At 37.0% G+C, this 22,471-nt stretch overlaps 1 protein-coding gene across 1 annotated transcript; it reads right to left on the reverse strand.

The window, feature by feature from the left end:
- Positions 1–8,221: 8,221 nt before the first annotated feature.
- Positions 8,222–21,709, reverse strand: CTSE (cathepsin E). The gene is made up of 9 exons (XM_070748907.1): positions 21,628–21,709; positions 20,521–20,677; positions 19,936–20,053; positions 18,098–18,216; positions 16,224–16,423; positions 15,489–15,611; positions 12,837–12,978; positions 10,688–10,786; positions 8,222–8,897 (listed from the first exon to the last, which is right to left on the reverse strand). Exons 1-9 carry the CDS (start codon positions 21,681–21,683, stop codon positions 8,733–8,735), a joined length of 1,179 nt encoding a protein of 392 aa, XP_070605008.1. The 5' UTR covers positions 21,684–21,709; the 3' UTR covers positions 8,222–8,732.
- Between the last annotated feature and the right edge of the window lie 762 nt (positions 21,710–22,471).

Genomic DNA, 22,471 nt, shown 5'->3' on the forward strand with positions numbered 1-22,471 from the left:
CAAGCAAACAAACTCCGTGAGTCGAAAATAGCACACTGTCCCAAAGGGAATCTTCTGGTCTATGAGGCTGCAACTCTCGGGCACACATGGAGTCAAAGCAAATGGTACCCCCACTCCCCGACCTTTGGGACTTCGCTACTGCAAGGCGGCTGGGGACTCAGCCGCTGACAGTCTTTGCCTTTGCCAGCTGCATTTTGGTGTTTTTCTTTTAAAAACCGCAGAGGCGGACCGAAGAAAAGAGGTGGCAGTGCTGTTCAAATTCTTTTAAGAAGTCCCCATGCAAATTATATGTCTCCCCTTTCAATTTGGTGCCCAGTTTGATTTCCAAATAAATGCTGGGACCAAAGGCAGTCTTGCCCAAAATAGCATAGCATAGCATAGCATAGCATAGCATAGCATAGCATAGCATAGCATAGCATAGGCCAAGTGGTGATTGGACTCATAAGGAATTTGTCTTGGTGCATATGTTCTCAGAGTACATAAATGAAAAGATACGTTTGTAGAGAATCATAAAGTACAACACAATGATAGTCCGGGTACAAATAGCAATCCAATCATAATTGGGAACCAGTCAATATAAATTGTAAAGATACAAGCAACAAAGTTTCAGTCATACAGTCATTAGTGGGAGGAGATGATTGGTGGCAATGATGAGAAGATTAATGGTAGTGCAGATTTACTAAATACTGTACTTTACAGTGTTGAGGGAATTATTTGGTAGGCAGAGTTATGGCATTTGGGGAAAAAACTGTTCTTGTGTCTTGTTGTTCTGGTGTGCAGTGCTCTATAGCAGTGTTTCCCAACCTTGGCAACTTGAAGATATTTGGACTTCAACTCCCAGAATGCTGGCTGGGGAATTCTGGGAGTTGAAGTCCAGATATCTTCAAGTTGCCAAGGTTGGGAAACACTGCTCTACAGCATTGTTTTGAGGGTAGGAGTTGAAACAATTTATGTCCAGGATGCAAGGGGCTCTGTAAATATTTAGCCGTCTGTTTTTCAATTTTCAATTTTTAGGAGCTCTGATGTGCTGGTAGAATTTGCTTACTGGTGGGTTTCCAGGGTTAATTTAATGAATATTTTGGAATACACATCCTAAATTAAGTGGGTTAAAATGTAGATCCTGCTTGCATGTGTCATACAAACCCAAGCATAGAGAGGTCATGTGCTGCAATGAGAACAGTAGTCTGGTTCAGATATGAGTGCTCTTCAAACCTTAATGGTTGATCAGTTTGCCTTAGTTTTTAGAGTCTTAGGTATTTTGCTGTTTTAATTGAGAGGGAGTAAGAGAGGAAGAAAATTACCTATGTTCCTAGAGTAGATTAAAGGTAAAATTTTATTTTACTGTTTCACTTGGAGCTGCCAAAATATAATGAGGAAATGCTTACCTAGCATACAGTTTTACTTATTGGTTATAGTTTTGATTTCCCTAATTTCATAAACAGATGGAGCAGTAAAATATTGTTTTAGATGAATTATTAACATAGAGAATTATCAGCATAGTGTATTTTAACTGAATTGACATCCCTAAATTTCCAGCCAGCACAGCAGTATTGTAGGAGACTAAGACTGGATTAAGACACAATAGAGTCTATGTTGTGGCTTGGTATGTTGCATGAATTCAGCCATTGTGATAAGTAAACTATGCTTAATTGTTTAGCGTGTTGCAGAACCAGCAAATTGTGATTTATTCAATAAATACGGTACTTATTAACCCAATTATATATAAACAGTCTAGAGTTATAATTCAGCAGTATCTGGTAGGCCACAAATTTTCTTTTCCTTTCCTGCTTTGATAGTGGTTTTTTTGCAGGATTGTTTGTATTTTAATTTTAAAAAATGAAGATGGCCATTTTTTCCCTGTAAAGAGATTTTTTTAAAGCTTAGTGTGATGCTGTGGCCAAGTGATGTGATTAAATGCACGCACCAGTTTAATGACATAACACTGAACAGTACTTACACTCAGTCCTAACACATCAAGTATTATGCACTATATGCCTGATCTTGTTTATACGCTTATTAACCTGCACATTAGTCCTCAACTTACAACAGTTCAATTAGTGACTGTTCAAAGTTACAACAGCACTGAAAAAGTGACTTATGATCGTTTTTCACACTTAACAACTTTGCAACATACTCCATACTCTCTATACTTATGGAAACTGCTGTGTCTCAAGGTCATGTGATCCCCCTTTGCAACTTTCTGACAAAAGTAGGCTGAAGACTACCTATATATGGCCTAATGTTTGCTTAATTGTGGTTTATTGATTAAAACAAGATTAGTTGTGTGAATCTAGCCACTCGGCTGTGCATTTAGCACTTTATTCCTGATGAAATCATAAATGATTTCATCATTCAAAATGATTATTTGAAGAGCAGATAATAGAGGTGCTAATTAAGCTACCAGGTCACTGTTTAATAAAAAAAAGGAAGGGGATGGTTTTGTGAATGGTCATCTTTGAATGATAACAACACTGCAACCTCACCCTTATCTTTTCTTTGCTTTCACAGCCTCCCTTTGTCAAAAATCTAGTTCCAGGAAAACAGTGCCACATCTATTCCTGGTGAAGGAAACTAATCGAGGTACCTGGAGGAGGAAGTGTTAAAAGCCCTGCTTTGATCTCTTGAAGGAAAGATGAAATGTACATCTAAAAAATGAATGAATTAGTCGAGTTGTCTTAGAATATATGCACCAAAGACAAATTCCTTGTGTGACCAATCACACTTGCCAATAAAAAAAATCTATTTTCTATTCTGTTCTGCTCTGTTCTCTTCTGTCCCATCCCGTCCCCATCCCATCCCATCCCATTCTATTCTATTCTATTCTATTCTATTCTATTCTAATGATGGGATCCACTGAAGCTCTTCAGACTGCCTAAAATTCTCTTCAATCAAAGTTATAAACAATATCGTTTGGCGGGACCCAGAGGAAGAGCCTTCTCTGTGGCGGCTCCAACCCTCTGGAATCAGCTTCCTCCAGAGATTAGAACTGCCCCCACCCTCCTTGCCTTTCGTAAACTCCTTAAAACCCACCTCTGTCGTCAAGCTTGGGGGAACTGAAACATCTCCCCCTGCCTATGTAGTTTTTTGTGTATGATATGACTGTATGTATGTGTTTATATATATATATATATTGGGGTTTCTTGTTTTTTAGACTTTTTAAATGTATTATTGTTATTTTAAATTCTAACTATTAGATTTGTCATTATATATTGCTTTTATCATTGCTGTAAGCCGCCCCAAGTCTACGGAGAGGGGCGGCATGCAAATCTAATAAATAATAATAATCAAATAATAACATAAGTTTTTTGCACCAATTATTAGTCAGTTGACAATGAGAAAGCCATTGTCTTTGCGGTTAAACTATGTATATGTCCATGCAAAAAATGAACTAAGAAAGTAAGCACCATTTTTACATATGAGTCCTGTGATTTAAAAAATTACAGAGGTCCAGTAAACAAGGCAGGCAGCCTTTCAAAAACCACAAAACTGATGTAAAATTTGCAAGATTAATGAAATATATATTTTTATCTGAAGCGTAATTTGGATTGTTGTATCTGGGAACTTAAAGCAGACTGCAAAATTATTCTTTTTTGAGCTGAGTTTCATTCCTGATGACTTCATGACTTTGTCCATAATCCATTTGTCCTTAAAATAATATGTTATTATTTATTCATTTGGTTATTAGATTTGTATCACCTTTTCATTATTTGCACAGCTCATGGCAGTGTATAAAATGACTGACCTGTGTCAACTTAGTAAAATAAATGAGAAATTAAATTCAGTTGGTTTACCAATCTTACTTCTGAACCTGTTGGAAAAAGAGATCTATTGAATTTCTGAAATGAGACACTATTATGTACAGACTTTTACAGAATTTTTGATATTACATGAAATTTAAACATGCAAAAAAATTCTTAAAATTATTGTTTTCCTAAACTCCAAGAATATCATGTGTGACTTTTAAAATAAATCAAATGAATCAGTTTTGTGACTGTGATGTCACATGTTTCATTGTAATTTGCTGATCTGCAGATCTTGCCTAAGGTCAGCTATTATGAGTAACTCATTGCCGCAACAGAGTTTATGCTGGTTATTGGAAGAAATGGAGTTAGTGACAGATTTTTTTTGCCTGGGTTCCACGATCACTGCTGATGGGGACTGCAGTCAAGAAATTAAAAGACATGACAAATCTAGACAGCATACTAAAAAACAGAGATATCACCCTGCCAACAAAAGTGCATATAGTCAAGGCTAAGGTTTTCCCAGTTGCAATGTATGGCTGTGAAAGTTGGAGCATAACAAAGGCTAAGCACCAAAGAATTGAGACCTTTGAACTATGGTGCTGAAGAAGACCTCCTGCAAGTCCTTTGGACTGCAAGGCAATCAAATTAGTCCTAGAGGAGATCAATCCTGACTATTCTTTAGACAACCAGATCCTGAAGATGAAATTCAAATACTTTGGCCACCTAATGAGAAGGAAGGACTCACTGGAGAAGAGCCTAATGCTGGGAAAGATTGGGGGCAAAAGAAGAAGGGGACAACAGAGATAGCTAGATGGAGTCTCTGAAGCAGTTGGCGTGATCTTAAATGGACTCCAGAGGAGGGTAGAGAACAGGAAGGCCTGGAGGAATGTTGTCCATGGGGTCGCAATGAGTTGGACATGTCAAAAAAGAAAGACATTATGTTTCTTTCAGTTTTTCTTCATATCATTTTATCCTATATACTGTAGTAAGTTAATTTGAAAAACCTGTATTAATTTATGGATGGCAATTTGGAGAGGATAGTTGGAGAAATATTTCATTCTGTGGCAGTTTATTTTATTTATTTATTTATTTGATTTTTATGCCGCCCTTCTCCTTAGACTCAGGGCGGCTTACAACATGTTAGCAATAGCACTTTTTTAACAGAGCTAGGCTATTGCCCCCACAATCCAGGTCCTCATTTTACCCACCTCGGAAGGATGGAAGGCTGAGTCAACCTTGAGCCGGTGATGAGATTTGAACCGCTGACCTTCAGATCTACAAGTCAGCTTCAGTGTCCTGCAGTACAGCACTCTACCTGCTGCGCCACACCGGCTCAGTTTGTTCCTCCTGAAGAAATATATACTCTTCCATTTGTAAAAAATGCTCAAAACTCCCCTTAAATAAATATGAAATATGAAAGAACGTACAGCACGTTATTTAAGAATATGTGTTATAATATCAACCTGTAATGTAGATACGATAGATGCAAATGAAATGTACTAAATTTTCTTTTCACTTGGCAAACATCCTGTGTGGTGGCATTGTTCTCATATCTTTTTCTGACAAGATTCTGTGACTCGCACCTGGTCCCTGTGTGGGGCAGACTACAATTTCTAGAATCCCCAACCAAACTCTTTGAAGGCACAAAGTTGAGAAAGGATTGTTTTAGATAAAAATCACTGGTGATTCTTCATAATGCATGGAATGTAATGACATATAAATACTCAAAGGCATGTAATTTACAGCTCAACATATTGGAAGGCAGCGCCAACTTTTAATAAAAACTTGATGAGCCAGAACATTTTATCTTTTCAAATGTTGACACAGCACATTGGAAAAGTACACTAAAAAATCCTCTGAGGTGTAGCAAAGGACTCTGCATCTACCTCTCCTGAACATTTCATTGCTCATGCAAGTGTTCCCCACTTCTAAAAGCAACGTACCATTGGAGGCAAACTAATTACAAAATTTAATTTTGTTACTTGCCTTCACCTATAAATTCTGTGTACTTGCAAATACTGCATTGCTGAGTAGACTTCTTACATAAAAAGTTAAGAATATTTAAAAAGTTAAAGCACATGGTTTCATAACTGACAAAGCCAAAATAGGCATAAAAAGTATATTATGTATTAACTCAGCACACAAGGAAAATGGAAAGATACTAGAGCAAAATAAGCCATGATTCTTGCAATTTTGTTTATGAGGTTCTACTACATGGTAAAGTAAAAGAGAAAAAAGATGGATATCTTTCCAAGTCACTAATCCTAGAACGATCGTTTCAGTCATGTTAGGTAGAGTGACCATTCCATAAAAGTTATCAAATTGAAGATAGACAAGAGGGACAAAGTTTCCAAGAAGTTTACCAGTCCAGGTATCATGAGATATATAGACAAAACCTATGTTATCCAAATAATGTTACATATGCATACTGTAAGTGTTTTACAATTCCTACTGGCATACCATCACCAACTGTATATCATCAGACTAATCATGAAGACATTTCTGTTGTTGTCTTTAAAGATCTATGATATGTTGCTTTGTTTTCTTTTCAATATATCCCAAAATCAATTTATTAGTGTTATCCATAAAGCTTGGCTTAAAGAATCTGCTACATCTAACAAATTGGAGCCACCTCCACTCTTATGTTTCAAGGAAAATTACTGTTTCATATAGAGTAAGCAGCATCTTTTTACTTTTTACCAATATAGAAAAAAAGTTTATAAATCTGCAATTCTTGTTTTTTCATAATTTCTGGATGAGTTTTTGCTGAAACCGAGTCTTTTATTTTATATGTGTGTGTGTGTGTGTATGTCGGATCACCCTGGTATATAGCAAAAAAATGTGATACATACATACATACATACATACATACATACATACATACATACATAAATAATCACATGTTTTTGCTGAATTTTGCTGATCCAACAGAAATATATATACAGTAGGTTTGAATAAATTTTATTTATAATCATGTGATGTCTTTATTCACTTTTGCCTATCTAAAAAAATTGTGTAAAGAATCACCATATCAGAAAGGGGTGGCTGCCTCAGGAAGTAAATGCTGGGAGTTGGTGGGAAAGCTACATTATTTGAACTCTCTCTCTATCTCCCTGCCCTGCCCTGCCCTGTCCCACCCAGTAACCTGTTTGATATGGTGGAACATGCTCTCCGATTGTTGCTATAGCAGCTGCTGGCCCAATTATATTTTACAGTGCTCTTTATATCAAGGAAAGTTATGTCTGGAGCTGGCCTTCTTAAATTCTGAACGTTGCTACCATATTTATAGTATATATTGCTCTGAGGACAATGGTGACTCTGTCTCAATGAACTCAAAGACTTAATCAACTCATTCTGTATATTCTGGAGGACAGAAGGGAAATGGGGGACATGATCGAAACATTTAAATATGTTAAAGGGTTAAATAAAGTTCAGGATGGAAGTGTTTTTAATAGGAAAGTGAACAGAAGAACAAGGGGGCACAATCTGAGGTTAGTTGGGGGAAAGATCAGAAGCAACGTGAAAAAATATTTTACTGAAAGAGTAGTAGATGCTTGGAACAAACTTCCAGCAGACATGGTTGGTAAATCCACAGTAACTGAATTTAAACATGCCTGGGATAAACATATATCCATTCTAAGATAAAATACAACAAATAGTATAAGGGCAGACTAGATGGACCATGATGAGGTCTTTTTCTGCTGTCAATCTTCTATGCTTCTATTCCTTTCCCCCTTTCTTGGATGAGGACAGTCTTCTCAAATCTTATCTTTTCTGCAGTATTGAAATATGTCTGAGAACTCCCAGCCATCATGTGGTTTAATGAGATTATCAAGATCAGTACAGAATTTGAGTACCAATAGATCCATAGATAACATCTTAATTTTTACTGCCTCCTTAAAGGCAAATTCTACTGCATGCATGTACATAAACACAATGTTATCTTTTAGGATAGACCGGGGGATTGCATTTAACATACTCTAGGAGAAGAACTGCACTGTTTGTTTGTTTGTTTGTTTGTTTGTTTGTTTGTTTGTTTGTTTGTTTGACTCCTTTGCTGCCCTTCTCAACCGACTCAGAAGATACCGGTAGATGCAGTATGAATTGGTATAAAGAGTTAGGGTTATGTAATCAAGAGCAGAATATTTTTTTGATGAAGATGGCCAAAAATGTCACTCAGTATTCATAGTTGTGGTCCTGGGAAGTTCTGAGATCTTCCAAAAAAAAAAAAGAAGGTTCAGTATAACATCTGGCATGGATATTAATCTTCCCTCATCTGCTTAATACGAAAGTTGATGTATTTAAAATGTTGATACATTATTCAGTCCTTCATGATTCTTACAGAGGTATTATTTATCACACAACATATTGTTTTAGGAATACAAAAATATTTTATTTAAAGTTTCCACTGTTTAAGAAATATTCTTAGTTATTCATCTATTCACTTAAATCATTAATTTTATATACTTTTGCAAGATGCAGTTGCGTTTTCTTTTACAAAGAGGAAACCTCACAATTCAGACTAGATTTACATAAGATATTCAGTCAAAATGCATTTTGATTAGTGTAGATAATATTATGTAAACCAACCGTGTAGTTTGTAAAATTCGATTCATAAGTTAACATGGTGGATCAACTCAGTCCAGTGCACTTTATTCAATAAATCATGCTTAGCCAATTGTGTAAACAATACCCCCCACCTACCCGGGCCTAGGAGTGTGAGACGATATATTCAGTTTGAAGTATTTAGGTTTTAATTAATCTAATTTACTTGATGAGAAAAGATAAAATCAACATATATCTTGATACTGAGAACAGACACATCTAAACAGCTCTTTACAGGGGATCTCAAGGAATTTATAGATAAAAAGTCCTAATTTTGATTGCATTTCACATGGGAAACAAAAAAAGAGATAGGAAACTTGACTTTACTGCTCAAAACAAGATAAGAAAAGTAATAACTTTACATTCCTTTATGCTCTAAGCCTCTTAAGAGACAACTGGAGCCAATCCCACTCTGTTATTTCCCCGATCAAAGACAGAGTAGTACTGGCCAATGAAAACATCTCCCAGAATCCAGAGTGGACCAGTTGCAGTTCCCATATCTAAACCTTGGAAGCCACTGGTGCACAGGTTCATCCCATCACTATTGACCTATGGGAAAGAGGATATGTAGGTTTAAAAGCAATTAATATTGAATTATGACAATAAATCATGTTCGGATTTGTATGTCAACATTTACACACACTCAAAAGAAGTTTTAACCACAGAAATTTAAATTGCTAGAAGCTGAAGTCTTTATAACTGCAGGATGACTTTGTTGGGAAAGATTATTGTAGAACTTCCAAGGCACAACTAAGGACTTGGATAGAAGGAAGAAGGCAATGACTGGACACCAAGCCAATTGCTTTTTAGCATAAATTAGAAAAATACTTGTTGTGATTTGAGCATATGAAGGAATTGTAACATTTCTAGCCTGGATAGAGGACACACATGTTTCTTAGTCTGTGAGCTTAAAATAAAAATGGCAGCACTAGTCCAATATTTTGAAGGTACCATATTAAAGAAGGGTGTGTTCATGCTAGACAAAGAGCTTGAAAGAAAATTTGGAATTTTGCTACTATGTATATTGACAGCAGGTAGTATCTTATATGCCCAAGATGGAAAGACACACTAATTCCCACAATGGAAAAATGGATGTAAAAGGTGGGCAGAGAAGGTAAAACTGACTGTTTTAATTAAAGAGAAGAACTTATCAAGTTTTATTTCCATTTGGAAACCAGTTCTGGATTTTGTATTTGAAACTGAAAAAAATTAAAGTCCTAATTTTAGGTTTTAATGATTAGAATGATTTTGTTGTTACAGAAATGGCTTGAAACATTTAGAAATGTATAGCAAAAAGTTGAGGCTAATTTGTTTTACACTGAAAAGTCAAAAGCCAGTACTTTTGAAGAGAAAAAAGTCCCTGGATTTGTGAATGCTAAATGTATATGTATAAATGAAGATCTAAAAATAATTGTTAAAATAAAAATATTAGACTTCACAGCTCAATTTATTGAGATTTCTGGAGAATTCAAAGATTGTGAATTATGATTTATTCTAATGAGGCTTTTATGGAGATGGAGGCTTCGGGAACTTCTCCCTACTTTTTGTTACACTTTAACTTTTAGGTTAGCCACAAAATTAATAAAGATTTTGACCTAATATGAATACAAGTTCCCCACACAAATATGGATAAACAAAACTGTCATTGTGGTAAATATTATTTTCCCCACTGTAACTTTTCAACAGCAAAAGAGCTTGTCAAACACATATACCACAATTCCTTCCTTCTTTCCTTCTTTCCTTCTTTCCTTCTTTCCTTCGTTCCTTCCTCCTTCCCTCCCTCCCTCCTTTCCCTCCTTCCTTCCTTCCCAGGGAGTGAAGAAAATCTGTCATTTCTATTTACATCCCCTGTTTATTATTTTGATAAACAACTCAAGGGGGAAACATATCCTATTTTCTTCACAACAACCCTATGAGTGAATTGGGCTGAGAGAGAGAGTCCATGGACCAAAATAATCCAGCCAGTTGTCATGCCTAAGGCGAAACTAGGACCCATTGTCTCCCAAATTCTAGCCTAATATGTTAGCCACTACCCCAAACTGGCTCTTTTTATTGGTATTATTATTTTGTATTTATTATAATGATGATTAAAAAGGCGTTAATATTGGGCTAATTCTCATTAAGCAACCTTACTATACAGTACAACCTTAGGAAGTCTGCTCTGTCCTTTTTTAGCTTGTCTTTTCTGAATCTCAGCAGAAAATCTGAATGGGGAAACTCTTATTAATACATCACTGTTCTTTCCCCATATCCTAGTACAAAGTTACAAATAATAAAAACCCAAGCTTTCCAAAGAATGACAGATGTTCTGCTAGGAGGAAGTGATTGACAGCACTTACCCTGTTAGTGTAAGCCTCCGGAGTAAGAGGATAAGCATTTCCATTGATTGTGAAAGTAACAAGAGGCATCACATTGAGATTGTTGCATTCTACAGCATACTGAAAACAATTGGCATATCTTTGCAATAATGAACATTGAATATTTCAATTATAAAAACAACAGCCATAGATAAGAAGATGGATGATATCTATTTTGCATTCCAATCTTTTTCTTTTGAACAGTGCTTTCTTTGTAAGTTACTACATGCATACGTGAATTTATGTCTGCAGGTATACTAAAACATAGAGCCAGGATTCAGTATCCCTTTTTGTCCATTAGTTCGGCTTTGTTCAATCTATCACCCTCCAAATGCTGCTTTTTATTTAAGGAAATCACACTGAAGGTTGCCTGTGTTTAATATAACACACAATATGCTAATACAGAGTATTTAGAATAGAATATGATAACAGAGTTGGAAGGGACCTTGGAAGTCTTCTAATCCAACCTCCTGCTTAGGCAGGAAATCCTACACCAATTCAGATAAATGGTCATCCAACATCTTCTTAAAGACTTCCAGTGTTGGAACATTCACAAGTTCTGGAGGCAAGCTGTTCCGCTGGTTAATTGTTCTGTCAGCAAATTTCTCCTTAGTTCTAAGTTGCTTCTCTCCTTGATAGGTTTCCACCCATTGCTTCTTGTTCTACGCTCAGAGTAGAACAGCCTGACTGCCTCTTCCTTGTGGCAACGCTTGAGATATTGGAACACTGCTATTATGTCTCCTCTAGTCCTTCTTTTCATTGCTTGAGATGAGAGAAGGATCCAGGGCTAACTCCCCAACCTACTTGCTTCATACACTGCCTGCCTTCCACATTTGTTTGCCCCATAGCAATAGAGCCATTTCTTACTCTCTGTGTAGCACTCACCAATTGCCTTAGAGCAGAGGTCTTCAAACTTGGCAATTTTAAGACTTGTAGACTTCAACTCCCAGAATTCTCCAGCCAGGTATGCTGGCTGGAGAATTCTGGGAGTTGAAGTCCATAAGTTTATTTATTTTATTTTATTTATTTATTCATTTGTCCAATACACAATACATATGGAAGAGAATAGACATGAAGTAATATATATAAAGATAATATGTAAAAATAGAGGAGAAGATATATGAAAGGAAGAAAATATATATGATATATGAGATAAAGACAATTGGACAGGGGGCGAAAGGCACACTAGTGCCCTTATGTACGCCCCTTACTGACCTCTTAGGAACCTGGAGAGGTCAATCGTGGATAATCTAAGGGAGAAATGTTGGGGGTTAGGGGTTGACACTATTGAGTCCGGTAATGAGTTCCACCCTTCGACAACTCGATTGTTAAAGTCATATTTTTTACAGTCAAGTTTGGAGCGGTTAATATTAAGTTTGAATCTGTTGCGTGCTCTTGTGTTGTTGCGGTTGAAGCTGAAGTAATCATTGACTGGTAGGACGTTGCAGCATATGATCTTGTGGCAATACTTAAATCGTGTTTTAGGCGCCGTAGTTCTAAGCTTTCTAGACCCAGGATTGTTAGTTTATTTTCATAGGGTATTCTGTTTCGAGTGGAGGAGTGAAGGGCTCTTCTGGTGAAATATCTTTGGATGTTTTCAAGGGTGTTGATGTCTGAGATGTGGTGTGGGTTCCAGACAGATGAGCTGTATTCAAGGATGGGTCTGGCAAAAGTTTTGTAGGCTCTTGTGAGTAGTGTGAGATTGCCTGAGCAGAAGCTACGTAGGATCAGATTAACAACTCTAGAAGCCTTTTTAGCGATATTGTTGCAGTGGGCTTTAGCACTTAGTCTTAAAGTTTCCAAGTTTGGGGACCCCTGCCTTAGAGAGTCTTCTTCTCAGAATATCTATGGAGGACCTAATGGAGTGCCAAGCCACTCTCAAAAGTTATACAAAGTTGGGGCAAAAGAAGAGATGCTTCAGAAACTAAATCAGTACTGCTTCACCTTTTGCCAAATGATAGTGTAATTTTTTTTCAAGTTCAAAGAAATAGAATGTAATGAAATTGAAAGAAACAAAAAGGGAAATGAAAGAATAAACTAGGATTGTAAAGAGATAATTTTAGATTTAAATTTATCCTAGATTTAGCATCAGGATTGGGATACTATTACTGATTTCCAAGTTGGGACCTACCTCATCATCCATAGGTTGTGCCCCAATTAGTGCTTGCATTTGCTTTATGTCTTGAGAAGGGCCTGTGATGAGAGACGTTCCTGTGTCCACTATAGCCTGACATCCGTTTGCACAAAATGCAACATTCCCACCAACCTGGATACTGAAAAGAAAGTGGAAATAAACTTGAAGGGGGACAGTTTTTGGTGGTAATGCCTCTCCAACATATTTACAGTGGTTCCTCTTCCCCCAGCATGATTATACTGTAGATTGACTTGATCCAAACACTGTTTTCTTATATTTGTTTTAATGTCTGTTATTTCATTACTGGCTCCTCTTTGCAAAGATCTGTGCTGAGATGTGTAATCATGGAGATTAGAAGATCTTGAATGAACAACATTTCTAGTTCTACCAGGGGAGAATATCTATGTCTCCTAAAATGGGGACAAGAGTGAGCAATCTTGTTTAGTTAAGAGTAATTAACAACTGATTGCTTGGAACCAGTTCAAGCTTATTCCAAGAGCACACATTTGGCATATGACAAAGTTGCTTTGTTTGCCTCTATCTGTGACTATAATGGTCCTTCAAGAATCTCTGTATTTTCTCTTGGCTTTCATTTGGCTAGTTTAAAATGACCTTATCCGGTTTGCAAAAATTGCAATACGATGCAAAAAAGGCTATATTTAATACTAGTCGCTGGATAACCATGCTTTGCTATGAAACTATGTGATCCGGCTTGATAAATTGACAGCTAAGGGTTGAAAATTAATGAATAGTTACGATTAGGCATGATACATTGACACTTAGAGCTCGAAAATTTATGTAGAATGTATAACTCCTTAGCATCAGAGTCTGTTAATATAAGGCAACTGGAACAGAGTCCTTTTCAGGTGAGGAGTGGGAGTAGAATGTCTAAACTCCCAGTCCACAGGCTGGATGAGTCATGCTGGCCAGGCCCACACCCAGTTTAGCATCACAGTATGTTAATATAAGGCAAGTGGCAGTTGAAACAGAGTTCTTTTCACGTAGTGAGAGGGAGTAGAACGTCTAACTCCTTAGCCTCGGAGCATGTTAATTAAAACTGTATAAGAAATGCTAATGATGTGATGGTCATTTCAAAAAATCCTTCCTTAGCAATCAACTAAAAGCCTAAATGGCAAGTTTCACGTTTGTAGGCTTTACAGTTCTGGAGATTTCGTAATGCGTAAGTGGTATTTGGATTATATATACAGTGGTACCTCATCTTACGAACGCCTCTTCTAACGAACTTTTCAAGATATGAACCCGGTGTTTAAGATTTTTTTGCCTCTTCTTCCGAACTATTTTCACCTTACAAACCCAAGCAGCTGCTGCTGGGATGAAGGGGTTTCTTTTTTCCCCTTTTTTGAAGAAAGAAAAGGGAGGGGCTGCTTGGAGTAGGAAACATTTTGCACAGAACAACGTGCCTGCAAAGGAACTGAAAGGGTGTCTTTTTAAGAAAGAAAAGGGAGGAGGGAGGGGCAGCTTGGGGGATGAAAATTTTTGCAGAGAACAAGGTGCTTGCAAAGGCACTGAAACAGTGTCTTTTGAAGAAAGAAAAGGGAGGGGCGCCCCCCTTGCCTTTCTTCCTTCCCACTCACCCTTTAGCCTAGCCTTGCTTCTTCCACCCGCCCTCTTTAGCTGCTCCTCCCTGCCCTCTGTTCACCTCCCTTCTAAAGTATGGGATTTTCCTAAAGGATTTGCACGCATTATTTGCTTTTACATTGACTCCTATGGGAAACATTGTTTCATCTCACGAATTTTTCACCTTACGAACCTCCTCCTGGAACCAATTAAGTTTGTATGATGAGGTACCACTGTATATATAGATAGTAAATCTAGTACTAAATAACTATCTAATTGTCTGGAAATGTGTAGTGTTACTTATGTGTGTCTAGTTTAAAAGCAAATACTTCTTCATTTTGCAGCTTCTTAGGCAACAACTGCAACCTATTAATAACAAGACCTATCCTGAACATTTGATATAGTTGAGACATTCCATAATGACACTGAAAGTTTAGAATTTATGGTTTCTGATTTCAAACTTTCCTAGGACTTTTGGTATCAAGGAAGCAAAGCTCAATAAATAGGGAAAAATTTGGTATTTTAGATTCTGTATTTTTATTTTTATTTTTGAATGAAGCAGGAATTCCTCCATAATAACAGCAATTGAATTTGAAGACTTTCTGAAACCTCAGCATAACTTGGAATTTTACAAACTGTAGAAACTTAGACAACATTTGAAAGCATTGCTATTTTGCTTTTCCATGTAAAAAGATGTAGAGGAAGGGGTGGAATTATTTACAACACTTGGAGAATTGGCAAGTACTGTTGTAAAAACATCTGTTACAGACAATGATGTAATTAATATACACAACCACCTAAACCACCTTCCTGGCTTTTAAAATAGTGAAAAATAGCTCTCGAACTCAAAGGATAAATATATACCACATCCAGCCAAATAGTTAAAAGATGATTAGAGCTCATTGTAACAGTCAAAGGCTGGGATTTATGAAGCAGATGTGATGCTTCTGTAAAAGATTGGCAAGTCTGAGTCCTAAATGTGCAATTACCCTGAATTCTAGTGTTCACCAGAGATAAAAAAGTAGCTATTATCTCCGAGAACACCCCCTTAGTTCAAAATAAGATATGTACTTATCCAGTTGGATCTGCCAGTATCCCTGCTTAGTGACTGGAATCCAGTTGAGACTTCCACTGAAATAGGCCTCATCATAGCCACCAAAAATCAGCTCCCCTCCTACAGAAGAATAAGGGTTTCTGAGGAGAGAAAGAACAAATAATTGCATTGAGCATGAGCCTCTGCTTTGTGTAGTCATTCTTTTCAAAATTCTAAATCTGAAGAACATAATTGATGCCACACATTTTCTAATGCTCCACATTTTCCAGGCTTCTTATGTCAGACCTCTGGCTGTCTCAGGATCATGCCCATACATTGGGTACAATGATGAATGGAATATTGACTAAGCCTGAGAAAGGAAACTATACAAACATTATGATTATTCTTTACAATACTAAACAAAAAATAATGGAATCTGGTTCGGGTACCAGAAATAAGACGTTCACCGATTTTATGGGGAAAGAAAAAAGCTGCCCTATTCCTACTGTAGAATTGGGATTTTTTTTTAATAGCCAAAGGAAGCCATTGGTATTGGCTTTTAATGATTTAAACTGCAAAGGTCTTCAAACATTGCAATTTTAAGACTTGTGGACTTCAACTCCCAGAATTCTCCAGCCAGCTATCCTGGTTGGAGAATTCTGGGAATTGAAGTCCATAAGTCTTAAAGTTGCCAAGTTTGAGGACCCCTGATTTAAAGTAAAGCAGAAGGCAAACTTTCTACATGGATGAAAAGTCAACTTTTTATGCACTACCTGTTCATGTAAACTGAGAATATTGGTACTTCCACCAGGTTTTGGGCCATCATATTATCAAATACAGGGGTGATACCATCCACAGCCAAGGATGGATAGGCCAGGCCAAGTATCCCATCAAACACTGAATCCACAAAGGTGTTACCAGGTTCAGAGACACTTTCTGCAAACTCTTGATTTACTACGGCGAGTCCTTCAACCTAAAAAAAAAATAGAAATCTCAGATATGAATTTTAATCTATGGCACGAAATTAGTCATACAATAGTAATGAGCCATCAAATTATTTTAAAAGAGAAAACTTTCTGTTCTCTCTTCCTTTTCCTCTCTCCTCCCCCCCCAACTGAATTGATGTTTCATCATGGAGATTTTGGACAGCTAATGCTATTTTGAATAAACTGCACCACGTGGGATGCGCTATAGTCTCATTCGAAGTCAGGTTGAAGTATATGTCAACCATCCTGCAAATTGCAGAAAATCATACTCATGTTGAGAAAGATTGTTCCAGAAAGGAAGACCATACAAGCAGTAGAGAACATTGTCCAGATAGCACCTTCCATGATGGGAGAGGGATAAGTTTCTCTTGCAGCAGCTTTATACATATTTTTACAATCTGCACCAAATCATTTGGGCAATAAACAATCTCTCACTGCTAACCCACATTCTGTAAAAGACCTTGGAATACTAATATTGAATGATCTAAGTGCTAAAGCCCACTGCAACAATATCGCCAAAAAAGCCTCTAGAGTTGTTAACCTGATCCTACGCAGCTTCTGCTCAGGCAATCTCACACTACTCACAAGAGCCTACAAAACTTTTGCCAGACTCATCCTACACTACTGCTCATCTGTCTGGAACATCTCAGACATCAACACCCTTGAAAATATCCAAAGATATTTCACCAGAAGAGCCCTTCACTCCTCCACTCGAAACAGAATATCCTATGAAAATAGACTAACAATCCTGGGCCTAGAAAGCCTAGAACTACAGCGCCTAAAACATGATTTGAGTATTGCCCACAAGATCATATGCTGCAATGTCCTACCAGTCAATGGCTACTTCAGCTTCAACTGCAATAACACAAGAGCACGCAACAGATTCAAACTTAATACGAACCGCTCCAAACTTGACTGTAAAAAATATGATTTCAACAATCGAGTTATCGATGCGTGGAACTCATTACCGGACTCAATTGTGTCAACCCCTAACCCCCAACACTTCTCCCTTAGACTCTCCACGATTGACCTCTCCAGGTTCTTAAGAGGCCAGTAAGGGGCGTACATAAGTGCACTGGTGTGCCTTTCGTCCCCTGTCCAATTGTCTTTCCTTTCTTTCACCTATCATATATTCTCTTCCTTTCATATATCCTCTCCTCTAAGTTCACTTTCACCCTCTTTTATATTATCACATGTCTATTTTTCTTCCTATGTATTTGTGTATTGGACAAATGAATAAATAAATAAAAATGCCCCCTGTGTTCATCTGTGGGACATGGAAAACCACAGGAGGAAAAAAAGAGAATGGGAAGTCCATTTGCTCAAATACTGTAGAAGGTATACTGTATTTCATCAGTGTTCTCCTAATGAATCATATGGACACACATAGAAAATGAAAGCAATGCCTCTTGATGATAATTCACAATGCGGTTCCTTGGTGACATGCCACCAAAAATTTCTCAGGGTCCATTTTTGTAACGTGCTGCTCATTTTCCCTGAAAGGACATTTGACACTATACAGAACTGTGTTTTGGACACCCAGTGATAAATACAGATACTGTAGCTTCTACAAGCTGGATAATGCCTTACTGTATCCGAGTATAATTGGTTAAACGATAAAGCATCATATTATTTTTAAGTAAATAGGATCTTTCACTTACATTCACTTGATCTATTCCAATTATTCCTGTTAAGCTACCAGTGCCATATTGAATGGAGAAAGAAATACCCACTTCAGTGTAGGTGCTGGACTGTGATGGGCGAAATCTGGAGTGTTGAACTGTAATTGAAAAAATAATAATAATAAAAGGAATCTCAACCCTTGTATCTCTGGCCAATGGGTTTTTCAGTCCAGCCCTGTGCATATTTATTCAAGTACAATATACTGTATACAAGATTACTGCCTTGTGAATTGACACAGCTGTGTACAGTTAAAGGCCTCTATTGAAAAATAAAGTCATTAAAATAAACCAATATGAATGTGCTGCTTGTAGCTTCAAGACGGTCATTTTGTACAAGAGAGTTGCCAATGATCCAGTAATGAAAATGTTCTGCTGACTGTAACTATGCTAATCTAAGTTATTCAAGCACTCCATATACTATATAGTCATATTTCACATGTATATTTTCTCAAAAAATAAGTTGACAATAGAGAATACTTGCGAACAAGAATGCAAAGGACAACTACTTCAAGTTGCCATTCATTCTTCTATAGTGAAGCTTCTGAATAAATATACTTAATATTCTGCTACTACATTATTATTACAAGCCTTTATTTTCCCAATTACTTTACAGGTAGGAGCTTCTGTCTTCATAACAAAACTATTGGAGATGACCAAGCTGAACCCAAGGGAGGGTCAAAGGCATTATCAGTCATGATGATTATTATTTTTAGAGTTGAAAGGGACCTTGTAGGTCATCTAGTCCAACCCCCCCCCCCCCCCCCACTGAAGCAGGAGTCCCGACACCATTTCAGAGAAATGGCACTTGAAAGTCTTAAGTGTTTGAGATCTCAGAACCTCAGAACCTCACAATTTCAGTCTGCAGCAAGCTGTTCCACTGGTTGGTTACTCTCTCTGTCAGAAAGTTCCTCCTTATTTCTAGGTTGAATCTCCCTTTGGTCAGCTTCCATCCATTACTCCTTGTCTGGCCTTTGGTGCTTTGGAAAACAGTCTGACCCCTCCTCTCTGTGATAACTCCTCAAGTATAGGAACACTCTTATTATGTTACCCCGGTCCTTCTCTTTGCCAGACTGGTCAGTTCCTGCAACCCCTCATTGTATGTTTTAATTTCCTGTCCCTATGTTTTAATTTCCTGTTGCTCTAAGTCCAGCCCACCATCAGTTCCTTATCTAACGCCAAATTGCTTCAACCAATGGTGGTTCAGATTCTTGTAGAGAGCTTAAGCTTGCAATAAACCTTTATACACAATTGAACTGTCTGGATCTCCTGATTTCCCTGGTGCTTGACAAAAGCTCCCCCCCGCCCCCCAATGCAATATTATTTTAGCATTTATCACCATAAACAGCAAGATTTGGTTTCTGTTTTGCAGACAAAATGTTAGGAATATTACACCATACTACAAGTATAACAGAATGGCTATTGTATTAAACGTTCACTCAATAACTGGGTTTCCAGTGTTGAACGTAGCAGATGTGCTGTGCAATGATTGATATGTGCAATTGTTAGCTAAGGAATCCAAATGACAATAAATTGCTATACATTTGAACTTATTGGAAACATGAACAACATTTACTGGTCTGAATAATGCTAGTTCTATAACCGTTATTAACATAACTGTTATTAACAGTTTTCATATTGTTAACACAGCCTTCAGTGTAATTTAAAGTAATTTCTGCTATGTGCAAATCAAAGTTTGGCATCTAAGAAACTCAGCAAGCCTCTCTATAGGTTTTATCAATGTGTATCTCTTTAAATAGAGTAAATATCAAGGTGATGTATTAAAATCATGCTGTCCTTTCCCTTTGACCAATCCTCACCACAAGCCTTGCTGACACAATAAACAGACGGTACCCAGAGGTTGGAGGAACCAGTGTCAAAGAGTATAGTAAAATTCTGTGGAGGGTTTCCAATGGAGATCTGTCCAAAGTATTGCGCCTGCCAAAACAGGAAAACAAAGAAGTGTTTCTATTCTATATATTAGGATGGGGAAGCACTCTTCAGTTCTACATAGAGCTGGAAACCTTCTCCAAACCTGAGGGGAATTTTATCAAATGCAATCTTGTCCAATCAACATTTGTATTAGGCCTAGATGTTGTTGTTAGCATAAGTGAATCAAGAGTCTAAATAGGATTTTAATTCTAGATTTTTGGGCAAGCTTTACTCATAATCCAATTGTACCCTCAGCATTTAAATTGCAACATTTCTTGATTAAAATATTTGTTTATTTTCCCAGTTAAATTGTCTCTTATTTTCCTATCAGTATGCTCCTGGATGTATCCTTTTTTGAGGAACAAGACTATTATATAAATTTGACATTTAGAAGAAGAAGAAAACAAAAAAAAACTGGTGACATTTGTCTTCCCGCTCCCCCTGGTCTCGTTCATGCTTTGGCTTTAACTTACATCAAAATAGTTTAAGAGAGGTTCATTGGTTTCTTTAAACACTGAGCAGTCTTGGGTGTACTGTATCATGTCTATACTATATTTCTTCCAAAACTGAGGCAATTGCCCACGTTCTCTCAGTATTTGCCGCAAAGATCGTTGTCTTTTCAGGGTAACTCTGGAAAGGAGAGAAAGAGCTATATGCTTAATGCTGATTAACGGAAATAAGAAAATCTGGAAAGCACTTGATTCTAATACAGGCAGTACTAGAATTCCACTAAGGTTAGAACTTTTATGGGTTATCCATAATGATAACTTCGCCTATGCTGCACATGAAAGTAATTATGTATCAAATTCAATACTTGAAAAAAACCCTCACTTTTGCATAATTCTGAAATAAATCCAATCTATCACAGTATAACTCTTGTGATTTATCTTTCACCTGGCACCTGGCACCCACTGTTATCCATTAGGGGACTCTCACTTGCAATATTTGATTTGCAACTCAATGATTCTTCATCCTTAATATATTTATGAACAGTGATTTGGGGGATACGGGAATTTGGAATAAAAAGTACTGTACATCAGGATGTATTTGTAAAAGTTTGACGAGAGTAAAATAATATCCATAGTTGCGTTGGGGAACCTTCCTTTCCTACAATTACGGTAATATGTCAACATTTATCTAAATATACTGCTCAAAAAATAAAAGGAAAACTGAAATAACACATCCTAGATCTGAATGAATGAAATATTCTCATTAAACACTTTGTTCTGTACAAAGTTGAATGTGCACAACAGCATGTGAAATTGATTATCAATCAGTGTTGTTTCCTAAGTGGACAGTTTAATTTTACAAAAGTTTGATTTACTTGGAGTTATATTGTGTTGTTTAAGTGTTCCCTTTATATTTTTGAGCAGCATAAATTACTGATTATTCATAAAACATTTTTGATGTATATAGTCAGCTCTAATACTGGAACGGTGCTATACGTATAGGAGAATAAAAGGAGTTTCAAGGGACTGCTATGCCCAATGCAGCTTTGTAATTGTAATTTCTAATGCTCAATAGGAACATGAGGGGGGTGGGCAGGGGGAGTGAGCAAAGGAAGAAGAAAAAATGCTTACCTGTGTAACCCATTAGTCATCCAAATGTAAAACGTTAAAAAGACCAACCAATTCATTCTGGCTGTGGAGGACTTCTGCTCTCCTTGACTTGTAGGAACAGAATGAAAGTTTTGCTCTTATAGCCACTAATCAGCCCAGCCGGTGAGATAAAATCCCAGGAAAACAAATGTACAATTTGAAAGCCACACCACCTAATGTCAATATGGGACTTTTAGAAAAGAAATTATTCACTGCACATGTTCCCCTTTCCAGTGATTGGAGATTAAACAGTTCTTTAATGGTGAAGCAGGAAGTGATTGAAAGAATTGATTGGAGTTGATCACAGAGAAAGTTGTAGATGTTCTTCATTTCGTAGAATGTGTTTTCCATAGGACTCACTTTAGAGCTCCTTTGTCTTTATGGGACTGAATATACAGTAATCGCTCGCTACTTCGTGGTTCATCCTTTGCTACTTTACAGGTTTTCAAAGGGAGCTTAAATCCATTAAATCCATTGAAAATTTTAAAACCATTAAAAATTCATAAAATTCTTCTACAGTACTACTGTACTCCATTAAAGAAACTGGTAGGATATCACATGTAGTTCCAGCTGAGAAACATTATAAAATGACTCTTTAATGCAAAGGGTGGGTTTTAAAACTCCAAATACTCGTTAAATTCATAAAAAAATATCTTTCCTCTACTGCACGGAAATTCGTTTTTCACAGGTGGTCTTGGAATGCGTCCCCAGCGAAAAACGAGGGATCACTGTAACCCTTTTGTTCTGAAGTCCATTCAAAAGTATATTGACAGAGGAAAATTATGCAGTTCATTTTCAAAAGACATAGATCTTAATGAAAGAGTCT

This window comes from Erythrolamprus reginae, chromosome 3 (genome assembly GCF_031021105.1).
Source record: "Erythrolamprus reginae isolate rEryReg1 chromosome 3, rEryReg1.hap1, whole genome shotgun sequence".
Taxonomy (NCBI): domain Eukaryota; kingdom Metazoa; phylum Chordata; class Lepidosauria; order Squamata; family Dipsadidae; genus Erythrolamprus; species Erythrolamprus reginae.